This window comes from Hydra vulgaris, chromosome 04 (genome assembly GCF_038396675.1).
Source record: "Hydra vulgaris chromosome 04, alternate assembly HydraT2T_AEP".
NCBI lineage: Eukaryota > Metazoa > Cnidaria > Hydrozoa > Anthoathecata > Hydridae > Hydra > Hydra vulgaris.
The window spans coordinates 30679715-30703579 of NC_088923.1; the positions used below are offsets into that span (position 1 = coordinate 30679715).

Consider the following 23865-nt stretch of genomic DNA (forward strand, 5'->3'; position numbering starts at 1 on the left):
CAGCACTCCCTTGCGAGTCAGGCTATAAGATAGTCGATGTAGCAACACTCCGCGCATGATTTACAGTAAAAAAAATAAAAATAAAAACATTTTATTAAAAAAAATAAAAATAAAAACATTTTATTAAAAAAAATAATAATAAAAACATTGTTTATATTGTTTAAAAACATTCAAAATGTTATAAAAACATTCAGAATGTTTTTAAAAACATTCTGGTCAATAAAATTTGCGTTTTTGTGGGTTTTTTAAAAAACGATTAATTTGTAATTAAATTAATGGTTTTTACTTTCGTCCAACACGGAAATGTTGGACGAAAGTCAAAAGTAATTAAAAGTGACGTATGTGTTGGCGTAAGAATCACTTTTTTCCTTCCGCTCTTCCTAAAGCCAACAAACTATAGAACTATATATATATATATATATATATATATATATATATATATATGTATATATATATATATATATATATATATATATATATATATATATATATATATATATATATATATATATATATATATATATATATATATTCTGTCATATATATGTATTTTATATATATATATATATATATATATATATATATATATATATATATATATATATATATATATATATATATTTATATATATATATATATATATATATATCTATATATATATATATATATATATATATATATATATATATATATATATATATATATATATATATATATATATATATACAGCGGTGGCCAAAAATTAAAGACCACTCATTTTTTAGTTGGTTTCTTAATCTTTAAATTAAAATTAAGAAGATTCTAATTGACATATTAAATTTTTTTTTTTAATATCTTGTTAATTAAAACATACGGATTAAAGTGGTATAATTTTTTTTATCTAATTCTAATTAAATTGCGTTTAACTTATTAAAAAACTGATGAGTACTTATAAATCTTCTTTAAATAAATTGGACTAAATTTAACGACCACTTTCAAATCTTTAATTTGCACTTATTAAAAATAATAATCCTTATTTTTTAATTGTCTTAATTGCTTATTACGTTGGCTATAAAATAAAATGTCGAAACCTGAGTTTCGATATCAAATAAACATTTATTTTTTGAATTGCAATAAGGATAAAAAAATATTGCAAAAATGCGTGCAAAGATCGAAGAAAAAGACAGATACGCGGCTCTTGTATTAAAAGAAGAAGGCTATAGCATCAGACAAATAGCAGAAAAGCTTGGAAGGTCTCAATCTTGCATTATTAACATAATTATTTATAATTATTAACATTTTAACATACAAAGTGACCCGGTCAATTAATGATCGTCATAGGACTGGACGCAATAAAATTTCAAATGACCGTGATGTTCGCTTGTTAGTGAGATTATTGAAAGAAAACAGACAAGCATCATCTACAGACTTGTCTACGAAATGGACACTGTCAAATGGTCTAAAAGCAAGCCCTAGAACTGTGCGAAGGGTCCTCCACAATTTAAGTTATTTATGGCGTGCTGCTGCAAAAAAACCACGCCTAAATAAAAAACAAAAATTTGCCAGGAAAGAGTGGTGCAAACTACATAAAAATTGGTCAACAGATCAGTGGAGCCGTGTGGTCTTTAGTGATGAAATGAAGGTTGAGGTAGACAACAGAAAAGGTCATGTAATGTTGCGTAGACTTCCAAGCGAACGGTTCGATGAATCATGCATTTTGAAACAAACAAAACAAGGAAGTGGTTCAATAGGCATTTGGGCCTGTATGAGTGCCTGTGGAGTTAGCGTTTTTCATTTATTCGATGGTAGACTTAACAAAGAAAGATACATTGAAATTTTGGAAAACTCGCTTATTCCTAGCATTGATTTATGGCAGTTGCAAGATGGATTTATTTTCCAGCAAGATAATGCGCCGTGTCATAAAGCGCATGTTGTTAGCGATTGGCTCAATTCTAATAAAATTCAAGTGCTTCCATGGCCTGCCAATAGTCCAGACTTGAATCCAATAGAGAATTTATGGTCGTGGCTTGATCACAAGCTTGGTAAAGAACAACTTTACAATTTGGAAAAGTGAAATCTTCTATCTCTTATCATTTGAAAAATGTGCCTGATGAAGTAATCAAAACTTTAATGAATTCAATGCCAGAACGAGTACAAGAGTGCTTGAAAACAAATGGAGGAACACGTTTCTAGATTATTTTTTTGTTGCTTTTTGAAATATTTTTGAAACTGGTCTTAAAATTTTGTCCAATTTTTTTTCCCATTAATATTTTTTACTAGTCAGTTTTTTAATTTTTTAACATTATTTTGTAAAAAAATTATAAATTCTTTTATAATAAATATAAAATACAATAAAAATTCTTTCTAAAAATGTTTTTCTTTTTTTAATACCTTTTTCCAAAATAAAATTATATATATATATATATAATATAAATGTATATATATATATATATATATATATATATATATATATATATATATATATATATATATATATATATATATATATATATATATATATATATATATATATATATACATATATATATATATATATATATATATATATATATATATAAATATATCTAGATAAACACATACAAATAGTACTGTGCACTTAGCTAAGCAATCTGATGTCATACTGAAATAGAGTCCTGCGAAAGCTTCAGTAGATACATTGACTAATTATCTAGGAAACATGCAAGGGAGTGCCACAATATCAGCTAAGGGTTTGGGTTGTGAGAATTTTTACTCCAACATGCTGATCTTAATACTCATATATATGTATATATACAAATATAAAATTACATTTAGATTGGCCAACTGATGTTACACTGATTCGGGGAGTTGTGAGGGTTTGAATACATACATGGACCAAATTAGAGAAACATGCTAAGGAGTTTATGCTACATTGATACGAGTTTGGGTTGGGGCAGTGATAAGAAGCAAGTGACCAGGGTTAAAATTTGACTAAAGCCGGGTTTAATAAAAAATAGCCAGAGCCAGGTTTATGACCAAGGCTGCATTGATACATCCTAAAGTATATTTTTTAATTGAAAAATCATTTTATATTTTCTTTATATATGCAAGTCTATATATATATATATATATATACATATATATATATAGAACCCTTAGATGTTGTCCGAAAGTTTTTTCCATATTTTGTTGACAAAAAGTAAAAATTAAAATGCAAGACGGGAATTTTTTTTTTTTAATAATGATAGACTGCCTGCCCCAACCAAACCTTCAGTCGATGTAGCAGCACTCCCTTGCGGGTCAGGCTATTTGTCAGTCGATGTAGCAGCACTCCCTTGCAAGTCAGGCTATTTGTCAGTCGATGTAGCAGCACTCCCTTGCGAGTCAGGCTATAAGATAGTCTATGTAGCAACACTCCGCGCATGATTTACAGTAATAAAAATAAAAACATTTTATTAAAAAAAAATAAAAATAAAAACATTTTATTAAAAAAAATAAAAATAAAAACATTGTTTATATTGTTAAAAACATTCAGAATGTTTTAAAAACATTCAGAATGTTTTTAAAAACATTCAGAATGTTTTTAAAAACATTCAGAATGTTTTTAAAAACATTCAGAATGTTTTTAAAAACATTCTGGTCAATTAAATTTGCATTTTTGTGGTTTTTTTATATAACAATTAATTTGTAATTAAACAAATTAATTGATATATAAAAAAACCACAAAAACGCAAATTTAATTGACCAGAATGTTTAAAAACATTCAGAATGTTTTTAAAAACATTATGGTCAATTAAATTTGCGTTTTTGTGGTTTTTTTATATAACAATTAATTTGTAATTAAATTAATGGTTTTGACTTTCGTCCAACACAAAAATTTGGACGAAAGTCAAAAGTAATTAAAAGTGACGTATGTGTTGGCGTAAGAATCACTTTTTTCCTTCCGCTCTTCCTAAAGCCAACAAACTATAGATCTATATATATATATATATATATTATATATATATATATATATATATATATATATATATATATACATATATATACATGTATATATATATATATATATATATATATATATATATATATATATATATATATATATATATATATAAACATGTATATTTATATATAAACATGTATATTTATTGATAAACATGTATATTTATATATAAACATTTATATTTAAACACCATCATGATCAACTAATCATCATAGTCATCATCAACATCATAATCATCATTTAACCAACCACCATCAAGGTTTTGGAATTGGCTTTAGCATAAGAAGCCATATATATATATATATATATATATATATATATATATATATATATATATATATATATATATATATATATAAACATGTATATTTATATATAAAAATGTATATTTATATATAAACATGTATATTTATTGATAAACATGTATATTTATATATAAACATTTATATTTAAACACCATCATGATCACCTAATCATCATAGTCATCATCAACATCATAATCATCATTTAACTAACAACCATCAAGGTTTAACCTTTACTTTTTATGTTGTTTCTCTAACAAAAACAATTTTGAGCATTTTCTTTCCTTAACTAAAGCTCATTCATATCATATGTAATGCACTTTCTCTGAGTTTTATAATTTTACTTCCACCATTTTATCCTGAAGCTGCTTCCTCTCTACATGTTGATCTCTAAACCACTTCTTCTCTGACAGAAGTATTCTTCTCTGACAGATACTGGACAATATAACTATGTATCTAATTCCTGTCTAAGATTATGGCTCCTTTTCTGGTCTGGTTGGAGTCATGCCACACATCCATATAAATACTAAAGTTTATATAAATATGTTATGATTTTGTATGCCATCTAAATTAATAGCAAAAATGTTTATATCCATATATATCCATATTATGTGTGCATAAATGCGCCTCTTACCTAACCTCCTGAATCCAAGCAGGTATGAAAACTTTCCTTTCTTCTTTTTGGTTTTAAATCCATGGTTTTCACTTTCTTCTTTCACTTTATTAAACCGTAATAATTTTTTCATCTTTTTTTAAATTTATTTTTCATCTTTCTTACAAGAACAAAAAAATCTCCGTCGAGAACAAATATCTTTTTATTATTCAAAGAAAAAAGATCCTTTCTGATGCTAAACTCTGCTATTCTCAGTTTAGTAAATCTTATATCTTATCTCAGATGTTGGGTTCTAGAGACTTTTGGAAAATCTTCAACAGTGTCAATAACTAAAGTCTAGCATTCATCTCCAATTCATGGGTCTGATCTTAATACTTCTCCCCAGAATAAAGGATAGTTATTTGCAAAGAACTTTTCCTCTAATCTGACTCTTGAATTGTATGATCATACTCTTCCTGCCATTCTAGTTAAACAGATTTAACTATTGTTATATATCCAAATCACTCTGGCTTCTAATGCTAAAGCCAATTCCAAATAAAAACTTTCTACAGCTTGTGGTGCAGACAATATTACCATCATAATCTTACAAAAGTTTTTTTCATTCTATTCTCGCTAAACTATTACTAAGTTCTAAACATGCGGTACTTATATTATATTCTAAACATTCCAGTATTTAATAACTCTAGAAAATACTCTTACCTCTCTAACTATGACTAGTATTCTCTCTATTATTAGTTTCTTTATATAAATGTTTTCAAATTATTAAATCTTTTTTTTGTAACCACAGTATTAAAGTCATTCTTGAAGGCCTACAATCTTCTTCATTTTCAGTAATTTTAAGAGTACAACAAGGTTCTATCTTTGCTCCTATTTGCTGTATTCTACAATAACAAGTTTCCTGGCATTAAAAACCCAACCAAAAATACCCACCTAATAAAACCCAATAAAACCTGCTTAAAAAAACCCAATGTGACCTGGGCAATCTGGGTTTTATTGGGTTTTTTTAAAGATATTTTATAACTTTATAAACTATTATAACCAACATTAACATTACAACTATTATATTAACTAAATTATTATTAACTATTATTATTAATTATTATTATTAATTATTATTAATTATTATAACCAACAATAACAGCTATCAGAGTAGATTTACTAATATTTGAATCATTATCTGGAAATACATTATCATAATTTTTATTCAAATCTTTTTATAGATTGAGATTTTTTAATCTTTCATATTGTTCATCTCCCAAGGCTGAGAAGGCTCACTACACTTGAGGAGGCTAACTTATTGTGGTCACAACCCTCTCACAACTCTTTAACTCTTCCGAAACACGAACCTTTATAAACAAGGCCAATGCACAGAGAAACGAGTTTAAAATAAATCAATACATATAGATTTAATGTGAAATTTTTTTTTCCTATTACAATTTTAAATTATGTTTAAAAATCTTTTTCAAAATAATTTAAAAACTTCTTTGTATAAATTATTAAATAACATAATGTAGAACATATTTTAAATAAAGTTTAAGTAGAAAATTATACTAATTTTCAATATCATTAAATGAAAAAAAAAAATTTAACAGGTATAAAATAAAAATAAAACCCAAATTTACCCAATAAAACCCAAAATTAACCAAAAAAACCAATGGGCGGGGTTTTGCCAACCCTGCTACTACTTCGACTACTACTACTACTACTACTACTACTACTACTACTACTACTACTACTACTACTACTACTACTACTACTACTACTACTACTACTACTACTCTAAGCCTATGCAGTATTATTTACATGATTATCTAATATTATTTGTGCCATCTAAGATACAACATTAAAAAATAAAATTTATTTGCACTTACAGAAATAAAACTAAGAAAAAAAAAAATTCCTTTTTAGACACCTCTTTTTCTTTTGTTGCCTTCCATTTTTCTATAATAGATTTGTTTGTAAGTTTTCGTTTAACAAGCAGCAATTTATTGTTTATATTGCACTTGATAAAAACAATAAATCATTTTTTTAATTATTAGAAAAATTAAATTTTAAAATCAAATGTTCAAAAATTTCAAAAGAATACTTTTCAAAAATTTTAAAACTAAATGTTATTTAAACCTTTCTTAAAAAAAGTTAAAAAGTTCAAGATAACAAGAAAATTCCTCCATGGATCAAAAAATATTGTACTAGGTACCATAATACTTGAGATCAAGGTTTGAGATATCAAGAGGATTTTAGCCTAAATGAGTAATGTCCAAGGGAATGCAAAAAAATTTTGAGATATCTTAGAAATTTAAAAGAAAGATATAATTTAAAAGATATAAAATAAAAAAATTTAAAAATTAGAAATTTAAAAGAAAGATATAATTTAAAAGATATAAAATAAAAAAAAGAGTAAACTGTACAATATTTTATATTAAAAAAAAAATTAAATTTTCTGCTTAAATTGTCTTATAAAATTAAATTGTCTGCTTTTGTTTCATTTTATTTTAATATAGAAATGTTTTTTTGTGGTAAGAAATGTTTATCTCAAAATATCCTTAATCCATTTTTTTTTTTAATGAGGAAAAAAAATTATTAGAATAAATGAAAATTATCTGATTAAAGATTTTTGTTTTAAGAATTAAATACTGCAAAAAAAGAATTGTTTTATTAATATTTCTGTAAGTGCAAATGAATTTTATTTGTCAACATATATTAGAACACATAATATAAATTAATCATGTTATAAATAATACTGTTTATAATATTATATATTTATAGTAGGAATAATTTTTTAAACCCAATTATTTTTTGAAAATGGTTTTAAAACAAAAGGAATACCAATAATGGTATGATATTACTTATCAAATATTTTAATGTACAAGCTTATTATAAATAATATCAGTTGTAAATTTAATACAATTGTCCTAATTGTATTTCATTCATGGATGCAGTCCCAAAAAGGACACCGGATTTGAAAGTCACAAAAAGATTACTTTATCCTAGTTTTTGTTATCCAGGAGCTCTGAAAATATAAATAAGTTTATGGACTACTAATTTGAAAAGAATTAAGACTTTTAGGTTAGAGGAACAATCGCTTTTTGAACCCGGAGTCCTTAGGTATAATGGCGGCAAGGACTCCGGGACTCCGGGCTTAAAAACAATAAGTTTCAAGTCATTAAATCTCATGAACTTTTTTCTTATAGCAAATCATAAGTCAACAATCATGTTTAGAGCTTCTGGACACTACAGACTTGGAAAAAGTAGAGATTTAAAGCCGGAGTCCTTTTGGGACTCCGCATCCCTGATTTCATTAATAACTAAATTATGAAATTATTTTAGAATATAACAATTTTACGGTGTTGAAAGCATTAAATAAAAAGATTTTTAATAAAATAATTATATGTATTAGTTATTAGATTTTGAACCTAATAATGATCATTAAAAGAAATAAAGTAGTCTGTGAATATTAGATAAAATAGTAGTCATCTGTGAGTATTAGATAAATTAGTAGTCATCTGTGAATATTAAATAAATTAGGAGTCGTCTGTTAATATTAGATAAATTAGCAGTCATTTGTGAATATTAGATATATTAGGAGTATAAAAACAATTGGCACAGTAATTTTATTTAAAAATAAACAATTTTATACCTCTAAAAATACTTGCATTAGTACAGTAAAAGCTTCTAAATTCCTCACACTTACACCACTTGTTAATGTTGGTTTAGGTATTACATACTCGCCTCTTTGGAATGGAGTGGAAATTGCAGCTGATGGAAATAAAGGTGTATAGCCTGTCATCACTAATGAGGAAACTAATAAAACTAAGTTGCGGCTAGCTTGTTCAGAAGCCTCGTCATTTTGGGCTGAAAATTTAAGTAGAACTCTTTTGAGAAATTTATAACCATGCGCTTTTGAGAAATTTTCCATTAGAACATTTGAAACATCAGCAGAATCTTTTAAAACACACATTAGAGTAACAAACATTTCAACAACTGCCAACGGATCAATGTTACATATTGCTTCAATGTTCGCCAAACTCAAAGCAATGCATGATTTATCTGAAAAAAAATACATAAATGTTTTAATGAAAAATATTTATAAATGCTGTATAGCATTGCAGATTTGTTAAAAAAAATTAGTAACTGATAAGAAATAGGAATCAACAATGAAAAATAAAAGTATGAACACCCTAACAATTAGAGCCAAGTAGTAAATGTAGAATTTACAAAACAACTAAAAATTGCCTTTGCACAAACTAGTTAACCAAGTAAACAAACACCAATGATTTAATTAAAAAAATCAGGAAAACAAACTAAGCCAAAAAAGAGTTAAAAATGGAGAGATAAAAAATCATTATTTATGGAGTGCCAATAAATTTTCTTTAGATATAAAAATAGCTGAAAATAATGTGAAAATGTTGGACATTTGCCAAATAGCATTCCTACACAAGTATTTATTTTGGCATTGAAAAAATTGAGCTACCATTTGAGTATTTTAATAAACATTCAAATCTGGAGACTACTCTAATTTATTTAGAGTTATATCTTTTTTCATAGAAACTTCCACAATAAAACTGATTGTTATGATTTTTGAGCTTATGTACTCAATTTGCCTGAAACTCATATCTAAATATTTTGTTCAATGGTCACCTTTTAATACATTGCAATAAAGTAGTCAGGAAATTTAGTAATGGTTTAATTGTAATAATGGAATCGATTAAATTAAAAATCACATTTACGTTTGCTTTGTTTTCTTTAGCGCATTTTTTAAAAGCGCTAATTGTCAAAATTGTCAAAACTTGCAAAGAGTCCTTGTCAAGTTATCAAAACAAAGTATTATATGCGTATATCATATAAGCAGTGCGACAGCACGCATCTTATGGAAAGGTCTGATATGGGTTCTCAAAATTATTCAAAATAGTCACAACAACAACAAACAGCAACAAGATATTTATTTTCCTCAAAATTTACAATATAATTACAATAATATGTTATTAATAATAATAATAGTAATAATAATAATAATAATAATAATAATAATAACAACAACAACAATGATAATAATAAGAAGAAGAAAAATATCTATAATATTATAAATAAAAAAATTAAAATATAATTATTAAGAATAAATATAAATAATTGATTGAGGAAGGAGTCACCCATGCAGAACCCTGATCAAAGGAGTGACACCAACATTTTATTAAAAATATTAATTCAAAAAATAATAATAGTAATAACAACAACAACAAAAATAATAGTATTTATAATAATTGTAATAATAATAGTAATAATAAAAACAGCAGTAATGAAAGTAATAAATATTAATGACAAAAACAATAAAGTTTCTATAAAAATAGTAAGAAAAAAAAAAAAGAAAACTAAAGGAGTTAATAATGATAAAAAATTAAAATAAAAAATTAAAATTAAAAAAGATTAAATTAAATTAAAAAATTTTTAAAATAGGTTATAAAAAATTAAGTTGCAGTAAAATGCTTTTTTTACGACTTAATATTTTCTAAATTCAATATTCCAAAATAAAAAAGTTTTTGCTAACATAAACATTCTGAATGCATTTCATATGTAAAATGAGAGCTGAGTAACGCTTCTTAACAAGGCCTGATATGAAAAATTGATAAATACTTGACAAGTCATATACAATTTCTGCCAAGGTATGGCTGTTAAACAAGGCAGAAAAATTCATAGTACTCAAATTAAAATCCTAATAAAACATCAAAATAAATCTATACAAATTCTTTAACTATCTAAACAAATAAATCTATGAAAATAAGACTTTTTACAATCTTGACCCCAGCAAAATTATAAGATTTACCAGGGGTTGATAGCCAGGGTTTAGAAAATATTTATAATTTAACTTTATATGTTATAAACTTATGCATACATTTACTATTTGTTAAACACTGGTATGTTTATATATTTTTAAACTAATTCGCTTCTGACAAGGTTGCAAGCAACCACTAATAACTTATGAATTACTAGAAAACAAAGGACAGGGTTTGAAAAAAGTAAACAGTTAAATGAAGTTCTAGGTTGTATTAGTCAGGAAAACATGAAGATGGGTGAGAGTTTTGAGTGAGTTAATGTGTGAGGAAAAATTTATATGAATAAAAGTTTTTATAGCATGAAGGAACAGATACAGTAAAAGTATGTGACTTGCTGAATGACAAGCCAAACAAGATTTTGTTGATCAAACTAAAGATAATAACTTGTTTGAGCAGCAACCAAACAATAGCATTTGTAGAAAAAAGAAAGAGATGCAACCTTACAACAATGAAAGTAGCTTTAGCTTGGCAGATAAAAGAGGTCCAACTACATTTAAAACGTCTTTTTGGACCTTGCCTTGTAAGAGAGTTGTTATTTGCTAGTGATGTACCGATTAATCGGCATCGGCATCGACTTAATCGGCCACTTTTTGTACAATCGGAATCGGTATCGGCATCGGCTTTTTTTTATTAATTTACCGATATGCATTACCGATGGCATTTTAATACTTTTATCCTGCATTTTGATAATTATTAAATAATAAATAATCTAAACTTTATGCATCGCTTAGAATTTTTAGAAAAATTGTTTATTTTGACTTTGTTTACAGGCAAGTTTATTTATTTGGCTCCAAGTATTTGTTTACCAGTATAGATTACATGAAAAAATTTACCCGATTTAAAGCTCTATGGCTTTATATCTTCAAAACTTTAATAATTATTTAATTCATCGGTATCGGCATCGGTATTGGCCTTTTCCTATCCATCGGCATCTGCCAAAAAAGTGTTATCGGTACATCACTATTATTCGCCAATATAAAATGTCAACAATATTGGGATATCTGTTTGCAGTAAATAATTGAGTTTTGTTGGAACTCAAATCCACAAGCCACTGCAAGTCTCAAGCTGTTACATAAGAGAGATCAGATTAAGATTGGCTGCTTGTTTTAAACATTTTAAAAAAGAAGACTTTTTTTCAAGACATAAGTATAAAGTTGAGTTGTCAGTAAATAGAGCGTAATAGATCTTTAGATGTAAAATTGTTAGTATGATTGTAGATAAGAAACAAGAGCAAGGATCCTTGCTCCTAAAGTTACTTAGGAGCCAAGATCCTTGCCCATAAAGTTACTAAGGAGCAAAGATCCTTGCGCATAAAGTTACTAAGGAGCCAAGATCCTTGCCCTTAAAGTTACTAAGGAGCCAAGATCCTTGCAGTACTCCTAAAGTTACAGGTAATGAAAAAGAGTGTAGGTCTTCAAGAATGACTTTAATACTGCGGTTAGAAATGAGTTAATAATTTTGAAGCTTTTATATAAAGGAACTAATACTAGAATCAAATTAGAGGAAAGATTATTTGCAAACAACTGCCTTATTCTGCGAAGAAGCAATAAGATCAGATCCATGAATTAGAGATGGAATATTAGATTTACTTTAGTTAATGACACTTTTAAATATTTTCTAAAAGTCTCTAGAATCTAACATCTAAGATAAGATACAAAATTTTGTAAACTGAGAATAGCAGAGCTTAGCATCAGAAAGGACCTTTTTACATTAACTTCTTGCAATAATAAAAAATATATATGTTCTCAATAGAGACTTTCTTATAAAAAATGAAAAAAAATTATAATGGTTTAATATGGCAGAAGATAAAAAACATGGAGTAAAATGAGTCTTGATTTAAAACCAAAGAGAAGGAAGATAAGCTTCCGTGCCTGCTTAGATCCAGGAGGTTAGGTAAGAGGCGCATTTATGCATACATAATATGAATATATATGAATATATATGGATAAAAATTTAAATGCTGACATTTAAAAATTTGTATAAATTTTATTATTTATATGGTGCAATATTTGCTGAAAAAGTAGATAATGATCAGTGGATGTTGGTATGACTAACTAAACCAGAAAAGGAGCCATAATCTTAGACGGAGATTAGAAAACGTTCAAACAACATTTGTCAGAGAAGATTAAAGTGGTTAGGATATTAGCATGAAGAGAGGTAGCAGTTTTAGGAGAAAATGGAAGAGATAGAAATAAGAAAACTTTGAGAGATTTTTTATGGAAGAGAAACATCATACGATAATGATAATGATAATGATGATGATAATGATGATGATGATGATGATGATGATGATGATGATGATGATGATGATGATGATGATGATGATGATGATGATGATGATGATGATGATGATGATGATGATGATGATGATGATGATGATGATATGGATGTGCGGTAATGCAACTAAAATATTCTGTATCGCAACACGTTTGTTTGGTAAAGCATCTCTTGTTCGTTATTGCAACTTTTTTGTTCGCTATTGCAACTTTTTTCTTCGCTATTGCAACTTTTTTGTTCGCTATTGCAACTTTTTTGTTCACTATTGCAACTCAGTTTTCGGCTTTGCAACTAGAATAATTTTATTTTTTTTTATTAAGTGGTTACGCCGTCAGCCGGCACAAAAAAATTTTCATTAGAAGTTAGTTGGGCAGAGAAAAATTTGTTTGGTGAGTGAAGTAAAATATATTAGTATTAAAATAAAATTGTATTTTTAGGAAGTAAATTTATGGAAATCTAATATATATCAGTAGCCTATACAATTACACATGTATTTAAAGTTGTAAAGTTCTTCTACTTAATTTCTATTTACAAAATTAAGACAAAAAAAGCAATTAACATAAGAGAGTATATACTTTTTTGAGTACAATCAAATTTAAAATTTATCCAACTTTACAAACCAATTTGTGATATACCTAAAGGGTATGAGCTGGCTAGAATCAAAGTGATGTGTATAGATTTCTACTCAATAATTGAGTAAAAGTTTATTTAAACCACTCTGATTCTAGATAGCTAGAATCTAAGTGGTGTAAGCCAACTTCTACTTAAAATTTCACCTAAAACATTACAATTTTAACCAGCTTATAATAATATTATCAATAATATACTATATGCTAATAATAATTGGTTATTAATATACTGGTTAGAATCAGAGTGGTTTAAGTCACTTTTAAATTGACATAAAAGTTATAATTTTTATTTCTTAAGTATATGACTATTTAGTTTATTCTTTTTGTTTTATAGTATTAAAAGACTTTACTCATAAAGAGTAAAGTTTAGATTATCACTCACAAGATTTCTTGTTTTACTCAGGACAAAATCTAATCTAGAGATGGTTGTGTTAAAGTACTCTATCAACAAAGTTTAGATGTGGAAATTATTATTTGCAAGTAATTTTTAAATGAGAATTTATTTATTTCCTTTTTTTTATTTATGAATATAGTTTTAAAATTATAGATCGTATATTTTTAAACAGTTATAATATGATTTCAAAAAGTTTAAGTTACATTTACAACAGATATGATATTATTGCATCAGTTGTTATCTTCATAAATATAAAGAATTAATAAAAAAATTTATTCTTTTTCTCTTGTATTATTTTTATGTGCATTTAAGTAATATGTCTGACGAAAACTTTTAATCATACTCCAACATTGTTATCTTTTATTTCTTCAAAAGATAATGATGCTTATAATAAAATTAAAAGACATTAAATTGTTTTACCATATTTACAACAGTTTAGCTTAAATGTTACTAAAGTCAATTTATTTGACTTTAAAACTATCTAATAAAGTTAGTTAAAAAATTATTAAAGTTTCTTAAATTCGCTGACCACAGACTGCTTCCTGACCGCTGAATTAAATGCAAACAAATGCGCAGGGTGTGCTAGCTCAATTAAGTTTTAAATGTTAAAGCAACTTTGTTTTTTCTTTAGTTATATAGTTGCAAGAGTAGCCTTTAAAACCTATAACAAGATAAATGTTGTTATTCTTGTAATATATTTAATATCTTTTTAGAAATTGTTTGCACAAGAATTTAAACATTCAGGGATTGTCCATAAACTTTGCAACGCAAAGTTTATTTTAAAAACAGAAATCTTTAGCTCTTTTACATGACAGTTTTCATTAAACTAAATTTTAGATATTATAATTCTATAGATATTATTATTAGAAACCTATTTTGATTTTTTATTTAAGGCTCTGTGAGGAAAAACTTTTGATTTCTTTTGTTTTATTTATTAGTGAAATTTAGCTTAGCATAATTTATGGACAATCCCTAATCAAATCCACTCTTATACCAAAGAAATTTACTAATACTTTGATTTCTGCTTTTTCTATTCTTTATTTCTAGAAATTCGTGGAAAACACAATTATTTTACATAGTTTTTAAATTATTAATTAGTTTTTTGTCCTAAAAGTTAGATATAATTATGATAATTACAACAATTATAATTTTATTGTAGTAAAAATTTTGTTCTTGCACAATCAAACAAAATGTAGTATGCAGAATTTAAAAGAAAAGACTTGAAAGAAAAAGATAATTAAGCTTTTTATCTTCCCTCTTCCTGGGGAAAATAAAAATCTAAATTGTGCCCTTTAAAGTGTTTTCAAATATTCTGTGATTGTTACAAAGTTTAAATTTTTAAAAGTTATTTATAAATTTATTTTCTTGTTTTTTAAGAAAAAAGATGTTTTTAAGCTAATGGATCATACTTTTGAAATACCTCGCTCTATTGATGTCAGCATCTGAAGCCTAACACTAAGGTTATAAAGCGTTATAGTTTAATGTCTTTAGTCTTTACCATGTATTTTTCTATATAAAATAAGACTAGTATTTAATTTAAGTTGTTAACTTAGTATTTTATTTAAGTTGGTATATAAATAAAAATAAATATTGTTTAATAAATAAATTAAATTTTTTCTTAACAAAGATTACCTCATATTTATTCTCCTTTTTTTTTATTTTTTTACTCTAAATTAAATTGCTTGCAAACAATAAAAAAGAGTTTTGTAATTATACGTAGAATGAAAACACTCTGTTTATAAGTTAAGGAACTTAATTTTTAATGAACAAATTTTAAGGAATGTTTATTATAAACAGATATGAATCAAATTATTAAATATACTTATAGTGTTTTAGTTGAGTATATTTTTAAGTTTGCACAACTAAAATATTGCGTAGAAGTATTTTAAAAAAATTTTGTTTTAAAAATAATTAACAAAAGAGTTTGCATAATTAAGACTTTTATATTTAATAAAATTCAAAAAAAAAAAAAAAAAAATGTAATCGTTAAAAAGGATTTTTCTCTATAGCTCTGTGTTTCTTTGTGATTTGTTTAAAAGTAAAACATTTTTACGATAACGTAAAACATTTATGCATTAAATTTCTGGCAAACACATTCTAACCACGCATCAAAAATATGCTCAAAACAGACATTAAACTTTTTTATATTTTTATATAAATGCAAGCGAAAATGCTAATTTGAAAAATACTTAAAAATTTAAATTATTCTTTGCTAGTCAAAACAAAATGGCAGTTTAAATAATTAACAATGGTTTTTGTTTATCAATATGTTAATATTTTTTGTTTACTCCAGAAATTTTTAAAAATAAAAAATCATAACTTGTTTTTTTTTTCAATAACAATAATTATTCAAAAACTAATTTCAGAAATAATAAAAAATATATATATATATATTTTACTAAATATTAATATTAATTAAAATTAATATTTGAATAACAATTAAAAACATAAGAAACTATTCATATATCTACATTTACAACGTTTATACATTGTTTTAGTTATTTGAGTTAATTATTAAATTGAACTAAAAAATATAATTTTATGATGTCAAATTTGCATTAAGCTAATGCATTAAGCATTTTTTATTTAAAACAAGGCCTGCAATATAAAGAAATATCCAAAAAGTCTTAAAACTGATAGCTCTTTTTACATTTTGGAACAACTTTTGCAGGCTGTTTTTATAACTTATGACTTTAAGCTGTGGATAACCAAAACAAGGTTATAAATTCACATCAACTTTTACCAACAAAAAAGATATTTGACTAGTTATTAACATAAAAATAACTCAAAATGTGGTTGCTAAGGGGGTTTCTAAGGACAGATTTTTTAGGTACCTAAATATAACTGCTAATATATTTTTTTATAGAGTTTGTTTTCAATCCAAATTTTTAGAGACAATTCACGAGTGATAAAGGAATAAAATAAGCCTAAAAAAAAGTTTTTATGAGTGGAGGATCACCTTAAATATTACTTCTTACACCTTGATTATGCAAAATTTCCAGCTTGAAATGACAGCTGCTTTAATCTCAAAAAACCGTTGTTATGCTGCTTCTTTTTTTTCAAAGATTTACATGAAATGAATTTTTACTAACTCGTTTAATGTTTGTTTGTTATTTGAATTTTAGTGATATAATATTCTACTTTATTATAATGTTTTACATGGAAAAAAGCCCAAAAAACATTTTTGGATTTTTGACAAAAAGTGGGGGTGTGAACCACCTTAAGCATTACTGATTTTTTGATTACTAGAAAGTCACAGATAGAACACTACCTGTAGAAAATTTGAAAAAAATTAGCAGATAACCTCTAATCCGCTTAAACTGGTAATGATGAAACTTGTGCTTATATTATATGCAAATGAACGATTGAATGAACTTTTTTTTTTGTAAGTTCATAATTACTTTGGATTCTTGTTTGGTCTCTTGCTCTCAACATCCTCATCGCCTTCAGTGTCGCAGTTGTTATTAGATTCATCTTCAAAATCTAGCTTATAGATGCTAATTTTAAAACTAAAAGGCTTCTTTACATAAATAAAGGATTTATTCAAATTTTGTATACCTGATTCTCCATCCAATTTAACCAAATTATTGCTTTCATTATCAGAATTCTCAGAAAAGCTTAAAATATTTGCTATACCATCTTCTGCAGAAATACACGTTTATTTGCTCACTTTTTCTCACTATATTTTTTATTATATTCAGTTTTTTCTGTTATTTCTAAACTATGGGAATAAACTTTGCAATAAAAAAAATGTTACCAAGAATTTGTAAAACTTAGTTATAATCAATAAAATTGCTGCAAAATAAAGTTTTCAAAAATTTGCGTTAAAGGGTGTCGTCGACAAGACCCCATTAAAATGGTAATTATCCTTTGCATTTAAAGCATCTATGCAAAAATTATGATCAATTAACTTAAATAAGATAGACTTAATGATTTTAATCATGATTTTTTAAAAATTGGTATATATAATTTTTTTATAAAAAATAATAAAACAGTGATCAAAATCAACCACTTTCCTAAATAGGATAATGTCAGTCTCTATGATTAAGGCTATGAACTCAATGATATCTCTGAAACACTTTTAAAAATTATGAATAACTGTATATTATTATAAGATATAGCAAGAGTTGACAGCTAGGGCTAGAAAAAAATTTATAATACTTAATATATTATAATTTTATGCCTACATTTACTATTTATTAAATACTGACATACATTTATATATTTTTAAACTCTAATTTACTTCCAACAAGATTGCAAGCAACTATTAACACTATTAAGTTATAAGTTACTTTAAAATAGAGAATGAGTTAAAATACTATGAAACGTAAAAATGAAGACTTAAAAAGTTGTAAGTTGTATAAAAAAGGAAAACATGAAGATGGGTATAAGCTTTATAATTATATTTACATGGTTATAAGCTTCTTTTGATGTTCAAGGAAAAAAACTGGATTAATAAAAGTTTTTATAGCATGAAGGGACAGATCAGTAAAAGGATTCAACTTGTTGTATAAATAGCCAAGCAAGAATGAGTTTTGATTTATTGTTATAGAGATGATAGCTCGTTTAAGTATTGACCATGATTGTATTTGTACAAAAAAAAAAAAAGAAATGCAACCTTCGAACAATGGAAGAGTGGCTCAAGCTTGGCAGATAAAGCGGGTCTAATTACATTTACAATGTGGTTTTAGACTTAGCCTGAGAGTAAGAGGGTTGTTATTCATCAATATAGGAATGCCAACAATATTGGAATATTTTTTTGCAGTAAATGAGTTTTTTTGTCTAACAAAAATTGTGGATTTTGAGTCCAGAATTAAAATCCATAAGCCACTGCAAGCCTAAGGCTGTTACAGAAGAGAGATTAAATTTAAAATTGACTGCGTGTTCTAAGCAATTAAAAAATGAGGATTTTTTGTCAAAACAAGAGTATTAAGTTGAGTCGACAGCAAATAGAGCCACTTTAGATTTCATGCAGATCGTTATTGTAGATAAGAAACAATACAGGAGCAAAGATAGAACTTTGTGGTACCCTTAAAGTTACTTGAAATAAAGAAGAGGAAAGGCCTTCAAGAATAACTTTAATACTGCAGTTAGAAAGAAATAATTTAATAACCTCAAAACCTTTATATAAAGACACTAATAACAGAGTGAAGACTAATCGTAGGATAGTTGGAGATAGTTGGAGTGTTTTCTAGAGTTTTGAAAAATTGCAACTACTTATTTAGCACTTTTTAAAAGTTTTTGCAAAAATTGAAGAGAGTTCAACAGATCACTTCTTTAAAACTATCTTGAATTCTTGTCTGGAGCACTAACTGTAGAAGTGTTTAATAAAGAATTAAATTTAGTATTGGAAGCCAGAGTGATTTTGATATTTAACAATCTGTTTAACTGCCAGGAAGAGTATGGCAATTATATTCAAGAGTCAAATTAGAGTAAGATTTCTTTGCAAATAACTCTGCTTTATTCTAGGGAGAAGTAAAAAGATCAGACCCATGAATTAGAGATTAAATGTTAGACTTACTTTAGTAAATGACACTCTTGAAGTCTAACAAAAAATCTCTAGAACCTATCATCTGAGATAAGATACAAGATTTAGTAAACTGAGAATAACAGAGCTTAACAGAAGACAGGACTTTTTTACATTGACTTCTTGTAATTATAAAAGGAGTTAATCCTGCAGTTAAGCGGCCTAAAATAATTTTATTTTTTCGCTCGTTGCGCTCTCGTCAGAGGATGCTTTTTAGACATTAGAAATATTAAGTAAAATAATAATAATAATAAAAAAGATGCTGCCCCATGCCAAACCTTCAGTCGATGTAGCAGCACTTCCTTGTAGCAACAGGCTATAAGATAGTTGATGTAGCAGCACTCCCTTGTAGCAGCAGGCTATAAGATAGTCGATGTATGTACTGAAGCCAATAAATATTCCTTTTGTTTATATTAAAAAGTCACTACTTTGAGCAAGTCTTCACACGAAAGCGCAACAAGCGAAAAAAAAAATTATTTTAGGCCGCTTAACTGCAGGATTACCTAAAAGGACACTTGTTCTTAAGAAAGATGTTCTTGTAAAAAAAATGAAAAAAATGATTAATGTTGAAAAATGTGGAGTAGAATGGGGCATGACTTAAAATTGAAGAAAAGTAATAAAAGCTTCCAAACTTTTATTCCAGAAGAAAAAAAAGCTTCCAAGATGCACTTTTTGCATACATAATATGGATATAAGCATATCTGTTTGCTATTTATTTAGATGCTGGCATACAACATCCTTTCATTGTTATATAAATTTTGGTCTTTATATGGTGTAGTATTTGCCGAAAGAGAAGATAATCAGATATATGTGTGGTGTGACTCTAGCAAGACAAGAAAAAGAAGCATAATCTTATACAGATTTGAAAAACATTGTAACGAACAACGTTTGTTAGAAAAGATTAGTAACTTAGGTATCAGCATGTAGAGAGGTAGTAGTTTCTGTAGAAAATGGTAGTGGTTGAAGTAAGAAAATTTAAAGAGAGTGCCTTACATATTGTATGAATGCGCTATAGTTAAGAAAAAAAAAAGCTACGGATTGTTTGTGCTAAAAAAACAGCATAAAAGAGGAAGGCTAAAGCCTGATGATGATCATGATCATGTTGATGATGATTATGATAATGATGATCATGATGATGATGATGATGATTATGATCATCATGGTGATGATCATCATCATTGGCAGGCTTTAGCTTTCCTTTTTTATGCTGTTAATGATGATTATCATGATAATGATGATGATGATGATAATCATGATGATGAAAATAATCGTGATGATGACAATCATGATGATGATGATGATGATAATGATGATAATTATGATGATTATGATGATTATGATGATCATGTTGATTATAATGATGTTTATATATGCATATATATACAAAATATAACATGAACTTTGAATAAAAAAATTATACTTTAGGATATATAAATGTTTATGCAGCGCCGGTCACAAATCCGGCCCCGGCTCAGGCTATATTTTATCAAATCCGACTCCCCTCAAATATCAACCCCAGTCACTTACTAATAAAAGCTAGTTATTGACTAGCCAATTTGGCAACTGCCATAATTAGGCCTTCTGAGGAGACATGTGCAATCGCACCTCTTATTTGACCATGCATATAATTTTTTTGTTGATAACTTGGCCACGATTTTTTTGCATATGTTAAAAATGGCACGTTTTAAAAAGGTGCTGAAAATCCAAATTAAACTGAAGTGAAAATTAAAATATAAATTAAAAAATTAGATTAAAATGAGATTTTAAAAAAATATTAGGTTTATAAAATAAACTTAAAAAACAAATCTTTTTTTAATTCTTTTTTTTTTTTTTCAACTTATCATTAAGATTTTTCTTTTATAAAAAAAGTCTTGTAAAAAGTCTTTCGTAAAAATGATTTTAACATCTTATACAGAAAAATAATTGAGTGTATTTAGAGATCATATGATTTCACAGATATGACAGAAATTAAAAAAGTATTTAAAATAGTGGAGGATATATTAACAATATATTAAAAGGTTTCAAAGATTTTATCATAACTGATGATTTTAGTTTTCCAAGGATAGGTTGATCCAAAAGTTCAATAATCTCAATTTAAGAGATATCATTGAGCATACATTCTAATAAATACCAAATACCAACCTCATATACCAAATATCAACCTTTTGAAAATCAAAACTTCAAACAACAAATGAACCTGCTGAAAACTTTTAAATTTTTCATAACTCAGCAGGTTAGTAAATATGTTTTAGGAAATATATTCAAGGGTCATTTGATAATGTGTTTTGATTTTAAATTAAAAATGGAAAATGATTGCCAGTAGTCCATTTGATTTACTTACAATATACATTATTGGTTTAAAAATTATATTTTTAATAATAGTATTAATACTATTTTTAATATTAGTATTTAATACTATTAGTTTAATTTAAAACAAGAACCTCATTAAATTTTTAATAAGCAAACAACAAATAAAGATCCATACCATTGATATAACTTATAACACCATTTGTAAAGCAATGACGTGTGATTGAAGCCAAAACTTCAGATATTCCACTTCTCCATATCATATGCTCACTTTTGCAACTACTAGTCAGCGTTTCAAACAATGTGGCCATGTCATCAGTTCGAACTAACTCTTTTGCTGTGATCGGATAACTGCATAATTTAACAAGAATAGGAACCAGTAGTTTTTGCACTTCTACAAATTTTTCATATGAACCAAAATTAAATGGTAAAAAGAAAAACAATTTGAGGCATTTAACAAGAGTTGACTGCAAGGTTGCTGCTACCATACATTCAATAATGGCAAGCTCTCCATCAGAAAGGATCAACAATGTCTGAAGTAAATTCCAACCTTTGTTTTCAGACTCATCATTATTTCTGCACAGAAAAACAATTATATCTTTGCTTGCTTGTAAATTGCTTTTGTTTGCAGCCCGACGTTGAACTTCAGAAACAATAAGCTTTGAAGTGTGCCCAGCAAATTGTAAAACATCTCCAAATTTATCAGAAAAATTATTAGGTTTAGGAAGGTCACTAAAAGCTTTGATGAAAACAGGGAGCATCTGATACTGTTTAAGTTCTTGTTGCTCTACACTAATAGGCCCTGTTGGGTGGAGAAACTCCAAAAATAATTTTCTTAAATGCTGAATGCATAAACCTTGATCTTTTTGTATAGCTGTGGTTTCTTCATTTGGTCGGGCTTTACGAATAACAATATTTTTGAAAAAGTTCATTATAAACAACACATTTCCCAAAAAATTAAAAATGAGTTGATTTTTTTTTTTAACTGAGGATTGTAGTTGGTTCTAAAAAATAAGAAAGCTATACTTTTTTATCATTAATTGTATAACTGTGGCTTATTAATAATAATATTAGCATTATTCTATATTAGAAGTTGTTATTTTGGGTTTGTTTTTTTCTCATTGAGGCTACTAAACACTTCAAGTTTTATGATCAATTAAAAATATTTTTTATATAAACTATTTTCTTAAATAAAACTTTATTTAATACAATACATCGTTAAAAAATGACAACTTAGTCATCAACTTAGAAGTTAGTTTTGATGAAAAATTTGTCATTTTTTATTTTTATACTTTACTTTAAAATATATTATTAAACATTTAAATCAATCTTAAATCTGACAAAAAAAACTAAGCTTTTAATAACTTTAATTTTTTTTTTCTGTTAACTTAATTTTACATTACATGACTATAATGCCTAAGTCAAGTAATGTCAATGTAACTGAATTTTTCATAATTATATCTATATCTTTACTGTAATGAATGTTTTAAAAAAGAAATCGTGAAAAAAATTTTGAGTTTTGCATTTCCGACCGATAGCGCCTTCACTTGCTGACTTTATAGGAGCAAGCGCCTTACAAAACACGGCAAAACACATTTCTTTACAATCAATAACTCTTAGGAGATGTTTCCTCTCACTTTTTCGTCATATGGAAGATCATCAAAGTATGTTTTTGCGGATATAAATAAACTCCAAAAACGCTATTAAAACTGTTAAATTAATTAAAATGTTACAAAAAACAATCATTGACTTGCAATTTGATTTACTTACAATAAACAAATGTATTTAGTTCTTTTTAAAATCAAAACATTGATTCAAGTATTTTCCATTTAAAAAGATCGTTGCGTTATAATTAGTATGAGAAAGTTTTTTTTATTTTTTTTTACATGAAATAAAAATGACGTTATAACTTCTTATTGCATCTTTTAAGGTTCATAGTTCCTGTAAACTAAATATCTTTTTTACTTTTTAAAAAACGATTCTCAAAAACAATGGAGAGTATAAAATATTACAATGTGTTAGGGATC

At 26.4% G+C, this 23865-nt stretch overlaps 1 protein-coding gene across 1 annotated transcript in view; it reads right to left on the reverse strand.

The window, feature by feature from the left end:
- The window catches only part of LOC100207412 (WD repeat and FYVE domain-containing protein 3), a 226494-nt gene extending 203634 nt beyond the window's left edge, over nt 1-22860 (reverse strand). The window contains exons 1-2 of the mRNA XM_065796046.1: nt 22017-22860; nt 8514-8923 (exon numbers count right to left, since the gene is read on the reverse strand). Coding sequence (XP_065652118.1) covers nt 8514-8923; nt 22017-22770 — 1164 coding nt within the window. The 5' untranslated portion in view covers nt 22771-22860. The remainder of the gene's footprint in view (nt 1-8513; nt 8924-22016) is intronic.
- Nucleotides 22861-23865: the final 1005 nt, after the last annotated feature.